The following is a 23294-nucleotide window of genomic DNA, read 5'->3' on the forward strand; positions in this document are numbered from 1 at the left end:
AAACCATTTTTGATTCAGGTAGATTTCTTACATCTTATTCCGTAAAGACCGAAGCAAAGAATTCATTCAGTCTCTCTGCTATGGCTTTATCCACCCTGAGCGTACTTTTTACTCCTTGATCATCCAAAGGTCCCATGGATTCCCTCACAGGTTTTCTGCTTTTGCTGTACATAAAAAATTGTTTCTATGAGTTTTTGCCTCTTTGACAAGTTCTTCATATTCTTGTTTAGCTTTCTTTATCAATGCTTTACATCTAACTTACCAGTGCTCATGTCTCTTCTTATTTTATTCATTGGGATCCTTTTTCCATTCTTTAAAGTAGGGATCTCAAAGTCCCTCCTTGAGGGCCGTAATCCAGTCGGGTTTTCAGGATTTCCTTATGAATATGAATTGAAAGCAGTGCATGCACATAGATCTCATGCATATTTATTGAGGAAATCCTGAAAACCCGACTGGATTGCGGCCCTCGAGAAGGGACTTTGAGACCCCTGCTTTAAAGGATGTTTTCTTGACTGTAATAGCTCTTTCACTTCTCCTTTAAACCATGCCGGCTGACTTTTTCTCTTCTTTCCACCTTTGTTAATACATGGAATACATCTGGTCTGCGCTTCCATGATAGTATTTTTGAACAATATTCTTGCCTGGTTTACACTTCTGACCTTTGCACAGACCCTTTTAGTTTCTTTTTAATCATTTTCCTCATTTTATTGTAATCACCCTCATGAATATTAAATGTTGCTACAGTAGATTTCTTTAGCAATATCACTCCAGTTATCAGCTCAAATTTGATCATGTTATGATCACTGTTTCCCAGCGGGCTCAACACAGTTACCTCCCGTACTATGTCCTGCATTCCACTAAGAACCAAATCTAAAATAGCTCCTCCTCTTGTTAGTTCCTAGACCAGTTGCTCCAAGCAGCAGTCATTTATGACATCTAGGAATTTTACCTCCCTAGCACTCCCTGATAAAGTATTTATTCAGTCAATGTTGGGGCAATTGAAATCACTCACAATACTAGGATATATGTCCTATATAAAAAATGGAGGGGAACACCCAACACAACATGGCTTCACACCACCAGCCACACACCTGTCTCAGGAAAAAACAAACCATGAGATTGTTTCCAGTTATTGGGAGTGCCTTTGAGTGTTCTACATAGCAACTGGTATCCATAAATTATAACTGTGACAGTAGAAATCCACCCGACAGCTTTTGCAAAACGGCAATTTCACCATTGGGTTCTGTGGCCGCAGTGCTCCAGATTTGCAGATTTCAGTGTTTGGTCCCAGTGTGAGCTAACTGCAGCTAAGTGTGATTTCTTCTATTTTCCTACAATTTCTTTTGGGACTTGAAATAGTTTTCTGTAGTAGTGTGATGCTCACAATTTTTGCTTTTGGTGAGCTGGCATTACATCTAAAGAGGGGTGGTTCCCTCAGACTACAACAGTGCTTCACTTGTGTTCCAGCAATATTCAGGACATATTTTGAACATTTGATTGAAATGAAGCTATATGAGAAGTGGAGGGTTGTTGTTTTGTTGTTTTTGTTTTACCAATAAAGCCGAATTGAGGTTTTTTCTCTACTTCTCATAGCTTGTTTTTTTCCTGAGATAGGTGTGTGGCTGGTAGTGTGAAGCCATGTTGAGTTGGGAGGTTCCCCTCCATTTTCTACATAGGACATATATTCTAGTATTGTGAATGATTGTTTGTGTCCTTTCCTTAAATTAAGTTGGTAGTTGAAATCACCAATTATTATACTGCTGCCCAATTCGCCAGCTTCCCTAATCTCTGAAAACATTTCTTCATCTGTCTGCTCATTCTGTCCAAGAGGATGGGCAGCATAATCCCACACATATATTCCTTCCCTTCCCATATGGAATTTCTATCCATATGGATTCCATACTGCTATCTGTGTTGATCAGAATGTTTATTTTGTTTGATTCAATTCCCTCTTTCACATATAGCACAACACCCTCCTCCTCCAATTTGATCTATTCTATCATTGTGATATAATTTGTACCCAGGTAACACAGTGTCCCATTGATTGTCCTCCTTTCACCAAGTCTCTGAGATGCCTATTATAACTACCTCATTATTCAGTGCTATATACTCTAACTCCCCTACTTTATTTTTTAGACTTCTAGCATTTCACGCCGGAACTTAGAAAAATGTAAAACAGGTCTAAGTGCCCCAAAGATGACCAAACTGCCAAGATGAACACTGGGGGATTTAAGACATGATCCCCCCCCTCATTCCCCCAGTGGTCACCACCCAAAGAGTGGTAAAAAAACAGGCTTTCCATCAGCTGATCGCAGAGGAATCCTGCACTATGAGGGGCCTAAGGGTCCCTGATTGGCATAGGTACATAAGGCCCCTCCCATCATTCTTCAAACAGAGGTAAGAGAGATGAGAAAAAAAAACAAAAAACCACTGGCCAAGTGAGGTATTTCAGATAAGCTGAAGACATTGGTTCAAAAGAAGACTTCATAAGTGTAATGGAAGAGAAAACAACATTGAGATCTCAAACTACTGGAGGTGGTTTGAGAGGTGGCTTAACCTTAAAAAGGTCTGGCTTTTTACAAAAAAAATTGTTTGGTAGCAATGACAACACAGACTGTACAGTCAACCAACAATACAGATATAAACTTCATGGTACAGAGGAGAACAGGCATTAAGCAAGATACAACCAATACAAAACTCGAACAAGAGTCAGTCATCTGTTAATGAATCTGGACAAAACAGGATGAGCAGTTCGATGTTTAGTATCAGCTGGGGTGTGAAAAGCAGACCTAAATTGGAGAAATGTAGAAGAAATCCAATACTGTAGATATAGAGGAGGATACAGCATCATGACGATGAAAAGTACACCAAGTGGAAAACCACATCCATTTCTGCTGGTAACACTGCTGCGTAGATGGTTTTCATGACGCTTCTAAAATACGGCTGACAGGATGAGAAAGATAAAACTCAGTCCGAGAGGAACCAAGCTGTCAGGTATAAAGCCTGTAGATTGAGATGCAGAAGACATCCGTGACTCTGCATTAGACTCTGCATTAGAAGAGATGGAAAAGTCTGAAGAGGCATTGGTTCCTTAATACTGAGCTGAGGTACAAGGGAAAACCAAAGATGCCAGGAGCACCAAGGGATAACAGAATCATGGTGGCCTGACCTTGGAAAAAATAACTGTCATTTCTTGAGCACATCTGAATGTGTGTTGAGTGTCTTCATTTTAGTGTTATCTTTTTATATTTGAATGCACACCAGTCTGGAAAGCTACAAGAGAGTGTAGGTGTCTGAGTCTCCTGCCTGACCCCAGGTGAGAGGCCATGCCTAAGGACAGAATCCACGGTGATGGCATGAGGATGGAGCAGAGTTCATGGGCATAGGGCAAGGATAGGGACAGAGCATGGGGGGAAGGGGAGAAACTTTGTCCCTGTGTCATTCTCTTTGTGTCGTAGCATAGAAGGTAATGTTCTATTGTGGATTAAGAATTGGTTACTGGACAATAAAAACAGAGGGTAAGATTAAATGGCAATTTTTCTCAATGGAGGAGAGTAGTGAAGTGCCGCAGGGATCTGTATTGGGACAAGTACCATTTAACAAATTTATAAATGATCTGGAAATTGGAACAAGAGAGGTGATTAAATTTGCACTATTCACAGTTGTCAAAACACATGAGGACTATGAAAAATTGCAGGAAGACTTTTGGAAATTGGAAGTCTAGGCGTCCAAATGGCATTTGAAATTTAAGGCTCCTTTTACTAAGGTGCGCTAGAGGTTTTAGTGCGCGCGCTCACCGCACGCTACAATATCACACGCGCTAAATGCTAACGCCTCCATAGAGCTTGCGTTAGTATTTTTCATTTAGCACGTGGTTTGCAAGCGCTAATCTTTAGCGCGTGCTAAAAACATTAGCGCACCTTAGTAAAAGGAGCCCTTAATGTGGACAATTGAAAAGTGATGCACATTGGGAAGAATAATCCAAATCATAGTTACCTGCCCATCTTAAGGGTCAGCACCCAAATAAAAGTTCTGGATGTCATTGTACACACTATGCTGAAATCTTCTGCCCAATGTGTGGCTGAGGCAAAACAAAGTAAACAGGATGCTAAGAATTATTAGGAGAGGGATGGTAAATAAGACCAAGAATATTATAATGCCTCTGAATCACTCCATGGTGCATCCTCACCTTGAGTATTGTGCACAGTTCTGGTTGCTGTACCTCTAAAAAAAATATAGCAGAATTAGAAAAGGTTCAAAGATGAGCAAGATGGAACTCCTGTCATATGAGGAAAGACTAGAGAGATTGGGGATCTTCAGTTTGGAAAAGAGACAGCAGAGAAGAAATATGAATGAAATCTACAAAATCCTTAGTAGTGCAGAACAGGTAAAGTGAATCAATTTTTAATCCTTCCAAAAAGTACAAAAACAAGGGGACACTCAATGAAATTACATGGAAATACTTTTGTTTGTTTATTTCTCACCCGCCCTTATCCAAGATGAGTTACATATTAACATATAAAATAAAGAATTTACATTTATCATACAAAACACTTCAGAGACACGCTATAACAAATTACATTCTTACATATCAAATCAAATTACATATAACAAACACGTTGCATCAACAATGAATATCGTATAAGGCCAAAACTGGCCAAACCCACACATACATCAAAATATAAAATTCCATAAGTCATACAGGATGCCTCAATAACAGACATCAATAAACCAAATAAAACAAACCAGACCATTGAACACCTTTGGTTGGTTTCATGGCCCCAAGTAGGAAGATATTTGTTGATGCTCCTTCTCTTTTGAACCCAAAATAACCCAAATTTAAATTAGGAACCCCAGTCCGAATTAGCAAAGACCACTACAACTTTACAAGGTTAATGACTTTCTTTACCATTTTCTCACTTAAAAAATATAAGCAGTTAACAATGTTAAAAATCAAAAGAATAATTAAGAAAAAAAATACAATATTAAAATAGGAAAGCTCTTTCCCAAAGCCACCCAAAGGAAAAACAGCCATAAAAAAATTTTTATCAATTAAAAACAATTCATAGCAAGAAAGCTCTCCCCCCAAAAAAAACAATCAGAAATACTGAGCCTTGACACAATAATTCCAGCAAAATAGCAAGAAAAAAGTCATACTCGCAATAAAGGCAACTAACAAACATCCAGTAAAACCCCATAGGCTTGTTTAAAAAAAATCATGCTTTTAATAGTTTCCTAAATCTGGGGAACAAAAGTTCCTCCCTTAAATCTAATGGTAAAGAATTCCATGTAGAAGATCCAACAAAAAAGAATGCCCTCTTAGGGGTATATTCCAAAGTTGCAGATTTTAATTGGGGCACATTCAACAGGGAAACATGAGCCAAATGAAGATCCCTAGAGGGGGTGTAAAATTCTAAGATATTAAAAAATGGTCTGGGTATTCCTGAGTGCATCACCTTATACCATAGGTGCGTCTGAACAACAGGCCCTAAAATCCATAATGCTATTTAGCAACCCTTTTATACATAATTCCATAAGCTACAATTTGTAATAACTACCAATCAGAAGTAAATCAGTGTTACTTTTTATTTAAAGCAAGAATTATCTTAAAAGGAACTGTCAATAGAACCATAACTGATCCTTTTCCAACTTTTCTCCAAAGTTTCATGACATAGTTTGTTGACAGTTTGCTAGTGACACATTGACAGCATGTGCTTTCCTGGTTTATTCAAGTTGACAACATAATTCCACACTCTCTAAAAGTAAACTACTACAGCAGTCAGCATTTATGTTTTCATTTGTTTTTGTAAAAAAGAAAAAAAACCACACAGTTTTACATATTTGTAGCCTTCTTTTTCCCATGTTCTAAGCTGGGTACCTAGCATCTGAAATCACATACAGAAAAATATTATACTTATGAAAAAATACTAAGTTCCAAAGATACACTGAAATCATCCACATAAAATAATTTCATCTACATAAAAATTAATTCATCCACATAAAAATAAGCTATCCACATAAAAGCCTTAAAGGACCTAGTCCGCTGGGGATACAGGACCCAACACGGTCCGTGTTTCGACAAAAAGTCTTCTTCAGGGGTCCCTGGGGGTCCTATAAAGGTGAATATGTGGGAAACAATTGTGTGGTGAACAGGAAGTGAGACACTGCTTGTATTTGCAATAGAACTAAGTCCATTTTAGTTGCATCAGAAAAAAAATCAATTTTCCATATAAACAAATATTTTTTTCATTTTTCACAAGAGGTGGAATATACAGTACATTCAAAAAACTAAAATAGTTCAAGTTCATTGCATTTGCTATACCGCCTAAAGGCCCCTTTTCAAAGCTGCGCAAGTGCCTTAACGCACGGAATAGCGCGCGCTAAATTGCCACGCTAACTGCTACCGCCTCCTTTTGAGTAGGCGGTAAATTTTCAGCTAGCGCGCTATAGCATGCGCTAATCCTATGCATGCGCTAAAACCGCTAGCACAGCTTTGTAAAAGGAGTCCTAAGGCCCCGATTCTGTAAACTGCGCCTAACTTTAGGTGTGCTTTATGTGTCCTTGTGGCGCAACTGGCAATCAGCGTTATTTAGGCACTACATAGGCATCGTATAGACATCTCTAATGCACTAAGAGTATCTTAGGCATGTATTAGGCACGCGTTCCAAAAACCTCCATATAGACGCCAGATAGACATCCCTACGATGTTATATATAAAAAGGTGGTTTTTACTGATTTGTTGTCATTATTTCAGGACTGTAAGCTTTATCATAATTAACCCAAAGTATACCATCATTAAAAGGATAATAAAAACACAGTATACCATGTTTAAAAGGATATTTATAATATATTAGTTTCAGTGGGAGTTGATCTGGGAACATCAGTGTGCATATTGAAAAAATGTGACATGCTTACCTTCACTCTAATCTGCTATACTAGACAATGAGCTGTACAATAATAGCAATTCTGATTTGATTATACTACTCCTTATAGGTAGTGAATGGCAGTTAATTCTGCTAGGAGACAGAACAAGGTAGATCTCACTTTCCTGTTATATCCTTTTTCTTCATTATTTCAGAATTGTATACTTCAACAGTATAAAAACAAAAAAAGTCATAAAGTATGCCATGTTTAAAAGGAGAAATATAAGATTACTGTTTGACTGAGAGGTACTAAGTGGGAGTTGATCTGCAAACATCAGCATGGAAGGGGGAAAGTTTCACTCCTGTGCTATTCAGAAACCTATATAGCAATGATATCATTAGCTCCTATAAGAAGTGTAAAGCATAGGACTTTGAGCTCCCTATAGGCTTCAAATAGAGGTGGTTTAAGCTCCAGAAAGGCTTTAGCACAATACATGCTATTTAGGTCATCCAATCAGCTTTCTCTGGGCATCCCAAAGACGTTATTTGAGAGAGGTTTTTAAAAGCGATTCCTTACTCTAAATAACACTCTGTTTGTCATGAAACATTGCTACAATCAGCTCATTCTTCAAAGCAAACAGAAAGCCTATAACTTCAATTGGCCAAACTTAAAAACAGAATAAAACACAGAATAGACCTAAATGTGGCTTCTAGTTCATTGCAAATGAAGGTATGCAGCTGCACAATGATGACCTCATTGTGACATCATCAAAGTGCACCTGCAAAGTAGAATGCCACAAGTAAAAGACAAGCCAGGAATTGAACTCACAACCTCTGGAAGATCAGTGCAGCGCTTTTACTCATTGAGCTACAGCACCTTCCACTCCAGTTTCTCTGACTCTCCTGTCATATCATAGCTTAGTGATCTGCTAAGGTAAAATCTGCTTAGCTATCATCTCACAGTTAGCTGAGAAAAAAGACTGGTAGCTCAATGGCTTAAAGCACTGCTTTCATTGTCCCAAAATCCAGAATCTCAAGTCAGGTTCAATAAATGTGACATGGATTTATATACTGCCGTTTTTATCAAATGCAAACTCAACTTTTGGAATAGATTGTGCAGTTTGAGATGAAAATTAGATGTGATTGGTCTGTAGCTTGTCATTTTAATTAAAATGAGTATTTTGTCAGCTGAAGGACATGAGGGAGTTGAACCCAGACCAGGCTCACACCCCAACCTTCATCCTAACCGCTGTGCTACAGAATCAGCAATAAAAGCATAGCAATTCTAATTGGATTATACTGCTCTGTTTAGGCGTCCTTTGGGCAGTAGCATCGGTGTGCTTACAGCTCCATAACGGAGCACCCAAAGCATGCCAAATCGGCCGCAGTTCAGAATATCTCAAGCTGTCAGGGTAGGAAACTGATTGAAAGAAACCACCAACTTAAGGCACCTGGTTCATCCTCTCCACCTCTCATCTAATCTTATGTTCTCAAATATTATGCTGGTTGCAGGCTGTGAGGCAGGAGACATGCCAGCTAGTCTGTTTCCCCACCCCCCACCCCTCTGCAACCTGGGCCTCATGGAACACTAGATAAGACAAAGGTCAATGTGACTAAGTAGCTGAAGTGGTGCTTATTAAGGAAACACTAATGCCCGGCTGCTACTCAATATAAATAAGCACAAGGTGAAAAATGGTATAAGATTTTTATTGCACAGTCCAGGAAAGAAGCATGCAAGTGTAATATCAGGCAACAGCAGTTCGATGAGATGAATGATAGGTTTTTATGCCTGTCTACTGGAGATGTAGGAGATAACATTCCCACATATTGTCACTTTATATGACAGCGGAATCACAGTCTCCAGAATCAGATTAATATGTCCCCAAATAGATCTCCAGAAGTTAAGTATCAAAAGACAATAGAATAATAAATGATCCAGTGTCCCTATATCCAGGTGACAGTGCCAGCATCTATTTGACTTAAAACTATCTAATTTCTGCAAATGAACAGGGGGGTCTAAAAATTTCTATGCAACAAAAAAAACCCAAGTTTGTCTCATAGATGCTGACGCTGTACACCTCATCCTCCAAGACCAAATCCGTGGCCACTGAGTAGCAGAAATCTGCTGCTTAATCTCAATGCTCCAAATATCTCTCAAACTTGTTTTTGGTTTCTTATTCATATAACCAGATATTAATTTATACCACTGGGCGGCCTGGAAGCATAGGACCGGCAAGCTATACTGCTTTTTTAGATTTCGCCAATCAGGGAACCCCTTCTGAATGACTTGCTTCAACTGGAACCACTTATATATTTGAGATTTTGAAATACCAAATGATTGTTGCAGTCATGAAAAATCAAGCATTTTTCCATCAGATATCATATCATCTAGCACAGTGGTTCCCAACCCTGTCCTGGAGGAACACCAGGCCAATCTGGTTTTCAGGCTAGCCCTAATGAATATGCATGAAGCAAATTTGCATGCCTATCACTTCCATCATATGCAAATCTCTCTCATGCATATTCATTAGGGCTAGCCTGAAAACCAGATTGGCCTGGTGTTCCTTCAGGACAGGGTTGGGAATCACTGATCTAGCATACGTATATCTTCCTGCAAACAATGCTTCCAGAGGATCTTAGACTCGCCAATTTGAATCTTGGAGTTCAACCATAAGGACTAACACATGGATTTTTCTACTGGAATCTCTGTTAAGTTGTTAATAAATTTTAAGGTGCTCCATGTGGCAAATAAGGACATTGCTGAAACAAGGCTGCCCTGTGAACTTCTAAAAGCTAAGTTACTCAGCATTTCATATTCTGCTCTTTTCACTGGTTTTCAGCATTATATCTGCTTAATTTCTCTTCTCCTCCCTGTTTCTTACTAAAAAAAAATATAAAAAAGCACAAAAAAATCCTTCTCTTTCCTCTGTTAAATCTTATTTCCTCTTCCTGCAGTTTTGTTTAAAATACTGTGTTTTAGGTGGTATAGAGCCTATATTTCTGCCTTACTAGTAGTCTTACTTATAGTCCCACCAACCCCAGGGACCACTATTCATATATAGAGACCCATATAATCAGGACTTCACAACCAATCAAGATGACCTTTATTCTATGCAATCACTGTGGTGCTTTAATTCCAAGACATACTATTTGGAGGCTTAAGGCTTGCCCCATCTGTCTTCAACTTGCCAGTATTAAGGAGGAGCTCTGCAAACTTAAACAGGAATTGAATACAATTAAAGCAGCTTCCATTACTCCACAAAATCATACCAACTTACCACCTCTACCTCAAAGAATAAAACAGCCCAGGAATAAATGGGTCACAGTAGGCTCAGGAAGACTGCGACATGTAACACAGAAACATCCACCTTCACTAATATTACCTCTACAGAATTCCTTCGCTCCACTAGTGCACTGCGATACTCAGGAAAACAGAAGGGAGGTGGGACTGGAACCAATGAAGGTAACTCAAGAGAACAAGTGCACCCTAAGTACAAATAAAAAAGCCAAAAACAGAAAACTATTACTGTTGGGGGATTCCATCATCAGAGGCATTAACCTTGGAACACAGGGCGAGGAGTCCAAAATAGTGAAATGTCTTCCAGGATCCTCAGCTACCAGGAGTTCCAGGCAAATACTGACTATAATTAAGGAAGAAACTAAGGATTTTAACACTGATGTTGTTATCCATCTGGGAACAAATGACCTTGCCAACAACTCCACACTTGCAGCACAGAAAACTTTTCGGGAGCTTGGTGAGGGCGTGAAACCTTTTGTAAAGACTTTAGCTTTTTCTGAAATACTGCCTGCATATGGAAAAGGAGAGCAAAGAATGAAAAACACAGAGGACTTTAATAGATGGCTCAGAGCCTGGTGTCATCAAGAAGGCTTCAGGTACATAGGAGGATGGGGAAATACATGGAAGGACAAGAAGCTATATTGCACTGATGGGCTACATATTACTACAGCAGGAAAAAGAAACCTTGCAGAGAAATTTAGACAATATTTTTCTAGGCATTTAAACTAGAAGGTGGGGGTGGTGTATGTACGAAGGACAATTATAGAGACCACCCCCGGCAAAAGAAAAGATGTGATAGTAGTAAAGGCTGCAACATAAGCAATATCAGCAACTCATTTCTTAGTATTGCAATGGAAAGTGAAACGACACAAAAATCCATACAAAAAAGGAGATTATCGCTGAAAAATAGCTGGAAAGCGATGACCACAAATGCTCACAGTCTAAGCAACAAAGTTCATGATCTGCAAGCCCTGATATTAGAGGCAGATCTAGATATTGTTGCTATCACAGAGACATGGTTCAGTGAATCACATGGATGGGATGCAAACATACCAGGATATAATCTTTTTAGGAAGGACAGAGATGGTCATAAAGGTGGAGGAGTAGCTCTCTATGTAAAGATCAATATCCAAGCGACCGAAATGCAAGGGACCAGGGGAGAGGAAGAAGCGATATGGATTGCTCTGAAAAGAGAAGATGGAACTTCTATCTACGTGGGTGTAGTCTACAGACCTCCGACTCAATCGCAGCAAATTGATAAGGATCTGATTGTGGATATCCAAAAGTTTGGAAGGAAAGAGGAGGTTCTGCTATTGGGAGATTTCAACCTGCCGGATGCGGACTGGAATGTTCCGTCTGCGGAATCGGAAAGAAGTAGGGAGATTGTGGATGCCTTTCAAGAGGCTCTGCTCAGACAAATGGTGACGGAACCCACAAGGGAAAAAGCGATATTGGATCTGGTCCTCACAAATGGAGAGAGTATCTCTAATGTTCGAGTGGGTGCTCACCTGGGTAGTAGCGATCATCAAACGGTTTGGTTTGATATAACGGCTAAAGTGGAGAGCGGCCGCACGATACTTAAAGTCCTAGATTTCAAACGTACGGACTTTAATGCAATGGGAAAGTACCTGAAGAAAGATCTGTTAGGATGGGAGGACATAAGAGAAGTGGAAAGACAGTGGTCTAAGCTGAAAGGAGCGATAAAAATGGCTACGGACCTTTATGTGAAGAAAATCAATAAAAACAAGAGAAAAAGGAAGCCGATATGGTTCTCCAACCTAGTGGCTGAGAAAATAAAGGCGAAAGAGTTGGCGTTCATGAAATATAAAAAAACCCAAGAAGAGGAGAGCAGAAAGGACTACAGGGTGAAACTGAAAGAAGCCAAGAGAGAGATACGTTTGGCGAAGGCACAGGCGGAAGAACAAATGGCTAAAAATGTAAAAAAGGGAGATAAAAATTTTTTCAGATATATTAGTGAAAGGAGGAAGATAAAAAATGGAATTGCTAGGCTAAAAGATGCTGGGAACAAATATGTGGAGAGTGATGAGGAGAAAGCAAATGTGCTAAACAAATACTTCTGTTCTGTGTTCACAGAAGAAAATCCTGGAGAAGGACCGAGATTGTCCGGCAAAGTTACACGAGAAAATGGAGTAGATTCTGCGCCGTTCACGGAGGAGGGTGTTTATGAGCAACTTGAAAAACTGAAGGTGGACAAAGCGATGGGACCAGACGGAATCCATCCCAGGATACTAAGGGAACTCAGAGAGGTTCTGGCGAGTCCTATTAAAGACTTGTTCAACAAATCTCTGGAGACGGGAGTGATTCCTGGGGACTGGAGGAGAGCGGATGTGGTCCCTATTCATAAAAGTGGTCACAGGGATAAAGCAGGAAACTACAGGCCGGTGAGCCTCACTTCAGTTGTTGGAAAAATAATGGAAGTGTTGCTGAAAGAAAAGATAGTGTATTTCCTTGAATCTAATGGGTTACAGGATCCGAGGCAACATGGCTTTACAAAAGGTAAATCGTGCCAAACGAACCTGATTGAATTTTTTGATTGGGTGACCAGAGAGCTGGATCGAGGACATATGCTAGATGTAATTTACTTGGATTTCAGCAAAGCCTTTGATACAGTTCCTCATAGGAGGCTGTTGAACAAACTTGAAGGGCTGAAGTTAGGACCCAAAGTGGTGAACTGGGTCAGAAACTGGCTGTCGGACAGACGCCAGAGGGTGGTGGTTAATGGAAGTCGCTCGAAGGAAGGAAAGGTGACTAGTGGAGTCCCTCAGGGTTCGGTGCTGGGGCCAATCCTATTCAATATGTATGTAAGTGACATTGCTGAAGGGCTAGAAGGAAAAGTGTGCCTTTTTGCAGATGATACCAAGATTTGTAACAGAGTAGACACCTAAGAGGGAGTGGAAAATATGAAAAAGGATCTGCAAAAGTTAGAGGAATGGTCTAATGCCTGGCAACTAAAATTCAATGCAAAGAAATGCAGAGTAATGCATTTGGGGATTAATAATAGGAAGGAACTGTATATGCTGGGAAGAGAGAAGCTGATATGCACGGACGGGGAGAGGGACCTTGGGGTGATAGTGTCCAAAGATCTAAAGGCGAAAAAACAGTGTGACAAGGCAGTGGCTGCTGCCAGAAGGATTCTGGGCTGTATAAAGAGAGGCGTAGTCAGTAGAAGGAAGAAGGTGTTGATGCCCCTGTACAGGTCATTGGTGAGGCCCCACTTGGAGTATTGTGTTCAGTTTTGGAGACCGTATCTGGCGAAAGACGTAAGAAGACTTGAGGCGGTCCAGAGGAGGGCGACAAAAATGATAGGAGGCTTGTGCCAGAAGACGTATGAGGAGAGACTGGAAGCCCTGAATATGTATACCCTAGAGGAAAGGAGAGACAGGGGAGATATGATTCAGACGTTCAAATACTTAAAGGGTATTAACGTAGAACAAAATCTTTTCCAGAGAAAGGAAAATGGTAAAACCAGAGGACATAATTTGAGGTTGAGGGGTGGTAGATTCAGGGGCAATGTTAGGAAATTCTACTTTACGGAGAGGATGGTGGATGCCTGGAATGCGCTCCCAAGAGAGGTGGTGGAGAGTAAAACTGTGACTGAGTTCAAAGAAGCGTGGGATGAACACAGAAGATTTAGAATCAGAAAATAATATTAAAGATTGAACTAGGCCAGTTACTGGGCAGACTTGTACGGTCTGTGTCTGTGCATGGCCGTTTGGAGGAGGATGGTCTTAACAGAGATTTCGGCAGTTGGAACCCAAGCACAGTACCGGGTAAAGCTTTGGATTCTCGCCCAGAAATAGCTAAGAAGAAAAAAAAAAAAAAAAAAAAATTTAAATTGAATCAGGTTGGGCAGACTGGATGGACCATTCGGGTCTTTATCTGCCGTCATCTACTATGTTACTATGTTATGTTACTATGTATTGTCCTTATAAATTCTGGGTAATTTGATACTCACCTTATGACATAATCTTAATGGGGACATAAGTTGCCATTCTACGTAAAGCCAATCAGGGAGATGTTCCATGAGCTCAGGAAGGATTTAATACATACCCTGACGCAGTATATGGGCCTGATGATACCTATAAAAATTTGGGAAGCTTACCCCACCCGCCACAATTGGTTTTTGTAAAGATACTAAAGCAATTCTAGCAGTTTTGCCCAGCCAAATAAATTTTGTAAGAATATTATTTAATTTTTTATAAAAGGACCCCTGAAAATAAACTGGCAACATACCCATTTGGTAACAAACTACAGGCAAAATCATCATCATACCCATTTGGACTCTCTCCCACCAAGAAAGATGTAAAGGGTTCTATTGCTCACACATTTCTGTGACCTTCAGCAATAAAGATTTTTCATTTACTCTCTTTGTATTTTCCAGCGTTGTTTGAATCCAAATACCTAAATTCTTTATACCCTCTTCCTTCCAAAGGAAAGGGAATGAATCAAATAATCTTTTAGTACAATGTACATTTAATGGAAGAACCTCCGATTTGCTCCAATTTATTTTGTATCCAGAGAATTTACCAAATCTTTTTTTTTAAATTCTTTATTTATATTTTAATATTTGACATCATACAAGTAAAAAAAATAAAATAAAAAATAAGTAAATGAAATACAAAGAGCCAAATTCTTTAAAGGAAATCTCCTCAATACAAGATATAGGGCTCCTTTTACTAAGGTACGTTAGGGCCTTAACGTGCAGAATAGCGCACACTAAATTGCCGTGCAAGCTAGACCTAATGCCAGCATTGAGCTGGCGTTAGTCTAGAAGTGTACACTAGCGCGCCTTAGTAAAAGAAGCCCATAGTTAGTCCACTATAATTGAGGGCGTTAGCTTAAATATAACTGAAATTAAACATAGAAAATCGAATAATAGGAAACAAAAAATGGAGGCCTGACTTTTCTGAGCAAATATTCCTTGAACTATCTTAGAAACAGGAAAATTCAAGTAGTAGCAGTTAATTGCTCTCTAGCTGAAACAAATTTAGACAGCTGTTGCGGTTCAAATAAAACATATCTGTGATCCTTATAAATTATCACACACTTGCAGGGGTATCTTAAGACAAAAGTTGCCCCCAACTGAACTGCCCAAGGTCTCAAAATAAGAAATTGCTTCCTTCTCTTCTGGGTGGATCGAGAAACATCTGGATACATTCTTATAGTGTTCATCAGGAAAGGTATATCCTTATACTTAAAGAACATCTTAAGCATCCACTCCCTGTCAGAGTCAAGGAAATTTGTCAAATCCAAACTATCAGCAGAAACATTCTGCTGGTTAGGATTTTGAGATCTAGCATTCGTAGGAAGGTAATAAATCTTTGAAAGAGTGGGTATGAGGTCTCGGGGACTTTCAAAATTGCATTCATATATCTTTTAAACATCACTAAGGGTGGTATAAGATGGACTTTAGGAAAATTAATAATCCAGAGATTACTTCTGATAGAATTTTCCATCATTTCTTGTTTAAAGTGAAGACTAGCACTGTCCTTAGTCCAAGTTAGAGCTTGTACTTCCAGGGATTTTATCTTAGTCTCAAAGTCATTAGTTTTAAACTCTAAACTTGTTACCTTCATCTTCAATTCCAAATTTTCTGAAAGTGTAGTAGTACATTTAGTGGATAGTTGCTGTATTTGGTTCCCGAGAGAAGTCTGCATAGTTGAAATAGCCTCCCAAATAGATTCCATCGTAAAGACCTTGAGCCTCTGTAGAGGACCCTGCATCTGCTCCACCCTCCTCTCAGCCGGTTTGGTCTTTCCACTGTTTGCCTGAAATGACAACTTGTGACTTCTTCTCCTTTTTACTGGCAACGGGTTCCTGATGAAGGAACTTTGAGTCTCCGAAACCGGGCTTGGTTGAACCTGGTTATAAGGGGTTGCTGGATTATCACTCCATCCCTTATTTGACTGCAAGACCAACGAACATATTGTCAAGCTAAATCTGAATTTAACATTTTGGGAGCTGGATGGGGGGGTTCTCAGAGTGGCTTTTTCCTGTTTCATTGTTCACTTGTGTGATTGATAATTTAGTATTATTGTTTAAACGTTCACACTTTCAGTTGAGCACACATGAGGTATCCCAAGATGGTGTGCTGGCAGAGGTTTGCTAACCTTTGCCTTGCTGTGTAAAGCGCTGGAGAATTTTCTCTCTTCGCTGACCTCTAACACTGAGGATACCCCTTTCACAATAAATTTTATGATTTAGTTGATATCACTGTTTTGTGGTGTTTCACCCAGATACACAATTACCAGGTTGAACCCCTTAGAGAACCTATTGACTTTTTACAGCTTTTATGTTTTGAGTGTCTTCCGATGCTCCCTGCAGCTCCCTGAATGCCTTGAGCTGCCTCAGATGAAGAAATATCTCCTTGACTTTGCTGAATTCTTGACGCCTGCTGGGAAGGTGAAATTGCCTCCTCTCACCCCCTACCGGAGTCAGTCCTCTTGCTCCTTGGGACCAGCAAGTAGGAGACTCCCCCATCGCTCTTCGGAGGATAGAGTGACGCCCTCTAAAGAGAAATCTCGTGCCTCAGTTCGCACGGGCTGCAAAAACCCCAAGGAACGGAAGTTTAGGGGGTGAAGAACTTTTGTGCATGAAAGAGGAGTGGGACTTGGGTGTGATATTGTATGATAATCTTAAGGTGATCAAACAAGTTGAAAATGCAACAGCAAAAGTTAGAAGGATGATTGGGTGCAAAGGGAGAGGAATGGCCAGTAGGAAAAAGGAGGTACTGATGCTCTTGTATAAGACTCTGATGAAACCTCATTTAGAATATTATGTACAATTCAGGAGACCACACCTTCAAAAAGATATAAACAGGATAGAGTCGGTCCATAGAAAGGCTACCAAAATGGTTGCTGGTCTTCATCATAAGGAGTATCGGGACAGACTTAATGATCTTACTATGTATACTTTGGAGGAAAGGCAGGAAAGGGGAAATATGATAGAGATGTTTAAATACCTAGGTGGCATAAATGTGCATGAGTCAAATCTGTTTTATTTGAAAGGAAACTCCACAGTAAGAGGGCATAGAGGGAGGTTAAAAGGCGATAGGCTCAGGAGTAATCTAAGGAAAAATATATACTGTATATATATATTTTTTTTTTTAAACAAAGGGTGGTAGATGTATGGAATAAAGGTGGTGGAGAGAAAGACAGTGTCTGAATTCAAGAAAGCATGGGAAAGGCATGTGGGATCTCTTAGGAAGAGGAAGAGACAGTGGATGCTGCAGATGGAAACTAGATGGGCAATTTGGCCTTCCATCATCTTTCTATGTTTCCTCAAAAACAAACAAACAAAAAATATCTCTCTCCCTTTCTGCCTAGCTCTGATATGTAATGTACCTGGGGTAGTAAAGGATTAGATGACTTACCCAGAAACACAAGGAGCAGTGTGGGGTTTGAACCCATAATCTCAGAGCACTTAGACCATAGTTCTAATCACTACATCACACTCTCCTCTCTCTCTTTGGCTGTAAAAGGAAAATTTTAGATTCCAGCAGAATTTAATTGTGTTGCGGGGGCTTGCCCCTCCTCCAGTACTGTTTGATGAGGAACTTGGTTGACTCATTGAGAAATTCAGGCAATATATTTCTAGGCATTTAAATTAGAAGTAGGGGGGGTGGCATATGGATGCAGATCACCAAAAACAGTACTGAAGCCACCAAAAGAAATAAACTTATGCTGAAAATAAAATAAGCACAGCAGAGCAGAAACCCTTTTGCATGATTCACTTGCAGAAAGAAAAAACTGTAGGGGGCTCTGTGCTACTCAGCTATATAGGAGGAGCTGAAGACAATGTTTGTGGCTTTTTTGTAAGACCCGGTTCACGGGTATGGATTGAACATATTCATGTGATCGCTTTCTGAAATGAAGAACGCTCATGTAGATTTTAGTTGCATCAAAGCCCCATGCAAACTACACTCTCTTGCAATCAACATGTAATGCAGATTTACAAGTCTAAATACTGGTTTTCTAAAACTGAATTTTTATATGTGTATGAAATATATTTAAATTTCAATAGGGGGCCTCATAAATCCTGTATATTTGGACAAAAAAAAAAGACATAAGTTCCTACATAATTCACTATTTTCAAAGCCTATGATTAGGGATAACCAATTATTTATGCATTTTTTAAATGACATGGAAATTCAGGTTTTCAGCCATATGAATGAGCTGTTCCTGAAATACCTAAACAACTGACCTGCTCTTCCCTCTCTCCTCAATAACGGTCCTCCCGACTTCTTACCCTTTTCCTCTCTCCCCTCTTAAGTCCGCATAGAACTCTTGGTTCTATGATATATACAAATTGTTATTATTATCATATCGTAATTTTCACTGTCTTTCAGAATTGCACATAGAACTCTTAGTTCTGTGACATATATAAATTGTTATTATCGTAATTTTCGCTGTACTTTTTGAATTGCATGGCCTTCTCCTAACAGGCCCACTTGGAAATTTCCAATCTGTATACCTTATACTCTCGCTCAGCAAATTGTATATCTATAATTCTGCTTCCTAAATGTTTCTGCACTCTGTATTTCCTCTGACTATCTGTATATTGTAACTCGCTGAATGTCCAGCTCTCTTGATTGTAAACCGCCTAGAAGTCGCAAGATTGTGGTGGTATCTTAAATAATAAAATGCTAGCCCTGCATGCGCAGTAGCGAAACGTGTTCCCTGATCCCTTTTCTGTCAAGATGTGGCCGCACGACTGCGCATGCGCTAGATGGCGCGTTGAGGAGTCATAATGCAGACCCGGAAGAGCGAAGGAAGCCTCACACTGAGCAACTGTATTTACACTGTGCAACGAGCCTCTGCAACGTCCCGGGTTCCACTCAGCCCACCCTTCTCGCGGTCTGGCCGGCTACCTTAGTCCTTTGCCGCCGCCGTCACCCCCTTCCCTTCCCGCGGTCGACAAAACTCTTGCCTCCAGCAGCCGCCGCAGCACTGTAAACACGTTGTTTCGCGGCCTCTACTGCCTTCATTTGCTCTTCCGTTTCTCTGATGGCGTCATCAAGGACACGGAAGAGCAAATCGGGGCAGTAGAGGCCGCGAAGCAGCGTGTTTACAGTGCTGTGGCGGCTGCTGGAGGCAAGAGTTTTGTCGACCGCGGGAAGGGAAGGGGGTGGCGTCGGTGGCAAGGGACTAGGGGAGCTTGCCAGACCGCGAGAAGAGAAAATCGCATGAGCCACGAAGAGACAGGGAGGAACTGGGAAGAAGGAAGAGGAAGAGGGAAAGGGGCCTGCTTTGGGGTAAGGGTGTGCTTGGAGGCACACAACTTTGCTTGGGGGGGAGACAGAAGGGGGGCCACGGAGAGACAGGGAGGAACTGGAGCTGGAGAGGGAAAGGGGCCTGCTTTGGGGTAAGGGTGTGCTTGGAGGCACACAGCTTTGCTTGGGGGGGGTGACAGAAGGGAGGCCACGGAGAGACAGGGAGGAACTGGAGCTGGAGAGGGAAAGGGGCCTGCTTTGGGGAAGGGCTGTGCTTGGAGGCAGACAGCTTTGCTTGGGGGGGAGACAGAAGGGGGACCACAGAGAGACAGGGAGGAACTGGAGCGGGAGAGGGAAAGGGGCCTGCTTTGGGGGAGGGGTGTGCTTGGAGGCAGACAGCTTTGCTTGGGGGGGGGGGGAGACAGAAGGGGGGGCCATGGAAACACAGTCAGGGAGTAACTGGAGGGCCAGAGGGAAAGGGGTCTGCTTTGGGGGAGGGGTGTGCTGGGAGGTAGCTTTGCTTGGGGGGGAGACAAAATGGGGGGCCACGGAGAGACAGTCAGGGAGGAATTGGAGGGGTAGAGGGAAAGGGGTCTGCTTTGGGGGAGAGGGGTGTGCTGGGAGGCAGACAACTTTGCTTGGGAGGGGAGACAGAAGGGGGACCATGGAGACACTGTCAGGGAGGAATTGGAGGGGTAGAGGGAAAGGGGGCTGCTTCGGGGGGAGGGGTGTGCTGGGAGGCAGATCATTTTGCTTAGGGGGGGAAGACAGAAGGGGGGGCTACGGAGAGACAGTTAGGGAGGAACTGGAGGGGGAGAGGGAAAGGGGGCTGCTTTCTAGCACCCGTTAATGTAACGGGCTTAAAGACTAGTAGAAGAATAAAAGTTATTATTATTATTATTTCTGATTGCACAAATTACTGTTACTGTTGAAAAACAGGGCAAGAAATATATGGATCAAGGTGGGTTTTTTGTTGACATGGAGAAGTGTACTATCCTGATTCTTAGGCCCCAAAATAGATTTGATTTCCTGGTCATAACTAACATAGCCTGGTCTTTAGACTGAACCTCTCTTTTACAAAGGCGTTCTAACTGATTTAGCACACGCTAATCGCTAATGCGTCCATAGGATATAATGGACGTGTTAACGTTTAGCGCAGAGATAGGGAACTCCAGTCCTCGAGAGCCGTATTCCAGTTGGGTTTTCAGGATTTCCCCAATGAATATGCATTGAAAGCAGTGCATGAAAATAGATCTCATGCATATTCATTGAGGAAATCTTGAAAACCCGACTGGAATACAGCTCTCAAGGACCGGAGTTCCCTACCCCTGTAAAGTTAACATATCTATAAGTAATTACAAGTGCATTCATCCATACTCCTTAATTACATTATTTGCATACATTCTGAAGCTATGCCATATGGTTTTTCTTTCCATTAAACTGTGCTCATATGGGTGATCTAGAGCAGTGGTTCCCAACCCTGTCCTGGAGGACCACCAGGCCAGTTGGGTTTTCAGGATAGTCCAAATGAATATGTATGAGAGAGATCTGCATGTAATGGAAGTGCCAGGCATGCAAATCTGCTCCATGCATATTCATTAGGGCTATCCTGAAAACCTGACTGGCCTGGTGGTCCTCCAGGACAGGGTTGGGAACCACTGATCTAGAGCAAAGAAAAATTGCTGTCTAATGGATACAGTGGATTGTCTTCTTGACAACACAGGTTTTTTTTAAATTACAAACAATTTTTCAGAGTTTAGTAAAGAAAATTGAATGAATTAAGCAAAAATGGCTAGCAGTATATTTCTAGTTAAAAGTTTTGGAGCGAGGGTATCCTGAAAGACCAGCATAGTAAAAGAAAGAATCTATGGTACATCAGTAGTTTGAGAGAAGCCTCAGTCCAAGTAACATTATGCCTGTAACTTTACATGCATATTACACATGAATTTTATATGTGCTTATTTCTACACATAAAACATTGCTATATGCACTGAAATTACTTTTAAACTTAATGGTATGTGAATACTTACATTATAAAATACATAGTAAATGCCTAAGCTCAGTGAAAAATGCCATTTATACACCGGTTTTCACCAATTTCAAGGCGCATACAGGCGAATAAAAAAAAAGTCAGCACTGGAATCGCACCTCCATAGGCGCTTTATGGCGCCTAATACCAATGTGGGTGTAGCTAACACCTGAAAAAGTGTTAGGCAGTGTAAAGCCTACTGAGGCACAATTCACATCAAAGTTAAACACCATAAAAGTAGGTCTGAAAACCCCTGGCCTACATTTGCCAAAGGCGAGAGTCTCTAACTGGCACTACTGCATGATTGACGTGATCAGCAACCACTTTTAAGGTGGCTGCTGACAACGGCGCCAGTTAGAGAATCCGGCCCATATTGTTTCCTTTTAAAATTGCTCTACACATATAACCTTTCAAGAATGCATCTCTCCTACTTTTAAGTGCCAAAACACAATGTAAGTCTTTTATAATTAGCCTACATTTGGAGGCACTAATGAACCTGTCAAGATAGCAGATGCATGATTCTCCAGATTGCACTAAATCATCATGATTTTAAAATGATCTTCCTATGAGATTTTTGGTATTTTAGGAAGTTGTGCCCTACAAGGGGAACCCCACAGCAGCTTAGTGGCACAGGAAGAGCAGCACATAAAGAAACCTAAAGCTTGAACTGTGTTCTCAGGATTATAGAAACATGATGGCACATAAAGGTCAAAAGGCCCATACATTCTGCCCATCCACAGTAACCATTATCTCTTTCTCTCTCTAAAAGATCCCACGTGCCTATCCCACACTTACTTGAATTGAGACACAGTCTCTATCACCACCACCCATGCCGGAAGACTGTTCCACGCATCTACCACCCTTTCTGTAAAAAAGTATTTCTTTAGATTACTCCTCTTAACTTCATCCTCTGCCCTCTCATTCCAAGGCTTCCTTTCAAATGAAAGAGACTTGACTCATGCGCATTTATATCACTTAGGTATTTAAACGTCTCTAGCATATCTCCCCTCTCCCACCTTTCCTCCAAAGTATACAGATTGAAAGCTTTAAGTCTGTCCTCATATGCCTCATGACAAAAACCATGCACCATTTTAGTAGCCTTCCTTTGGATTGACTCCATCCTTTTTATATCTTTTTGAAGGTGCAGTCTCCAGAATTGTACACAATATTCTAAATGAGGTCTCACCAAAGTCTTATACAGGGGCATCAATACCTTCTTTTTCCTACTGGCCATACTTCTCCCTAAGCACCCTAGCATCCTTCTAGCTTTTGCCGTCACCTTTTAAACCTGTTTGGCCACCTTAAGATCATCAGATACAATCACACCCAAGTCCTGCTCTTATGTCATGCACATATGTTTTTTCACCCCATAAACTGTACTGTTCCTTCAGGGTTTTGCTGCCCAAATATAAATACACCACATCTATCTTTTTCCATCTATCCAATTATCTGGTCACCCAGTCAAAGAAATTGATCAGATTTGTCTGACAAGACCTACTTCTAGTGAATCCATGTTGCCTCTGGTCCTGTAATCCACCAGATTCCAGAAACTTCACCAATCTCTGTTTTAAAAGTGTTTTCATTAATTTGCTTACTATAGAAGTCAGACTTACTGGCCTGTAATTCCCTACTTCTTCCTTACTTCCACTTTTGTATAGATGGACCACATCTGCCCTTCTCCAGTCCTCTGCTACCACTCCTGACTCTAGAGAAGCATTGAAAAGGTCAGTCAGTGGAGCCAACACAACTTCCCTAAGTTCCTTCAGCACCCTCAGATGTACACCATCCAGCCCCATTGCTTTGTCTACTTTAATTTAGCTATCTCCTCCCGAACATAACCCTTTGGAAATCAATCAGGGTCTACCACTCCTC

At 40.9% G+C, this 23294-nt stretch overlaps 1 protein-coding gene across 4 annotated transcripts in view; it reads right to left on the reverse strand.

The window, feature by feature from the left end:
* SPAG16 (sperm associated antigen 16) overlaps positions 1-23294 on the reverse strand; it is a 695820-nt gene that overhangs the window by 495658 nt on the left and 176868 nt on the right. The window contains exon 11 of one of the 4 annotated variants that reach the window (XM_033946739.1): positions 5844-5885. The exons of the other annotated variants lie outside the window; for them this stretch is intronic. Coding sequence (XP_033802630.1) covers position 5885 — 1 coding nt within the window. The 3' untranslated portion in view covers positions 5844-5884. Of the gene's footprint in view, positions 1-5843; positions 5886-23294 lie in introns of those variants that run through there. 4 annotated transcript variants of the gene reach the window in all.

The sequence above is a fragment of the Geotrypetes seraphini genome, chromosome 5, assembly GCF_902459505.1.
Source record: "Geotrypetes seraphini chromosome 5, aGeoSer1.1, whole genome shotgun sequence".
Taxonomy (NCBI): domain Eukaryota; kingdom Metazoa; phylum Chordata; class Amphibia; order Gymnophiona; family Dermophiidae; genus Geotrypetes; species Geotrypetes seraphini.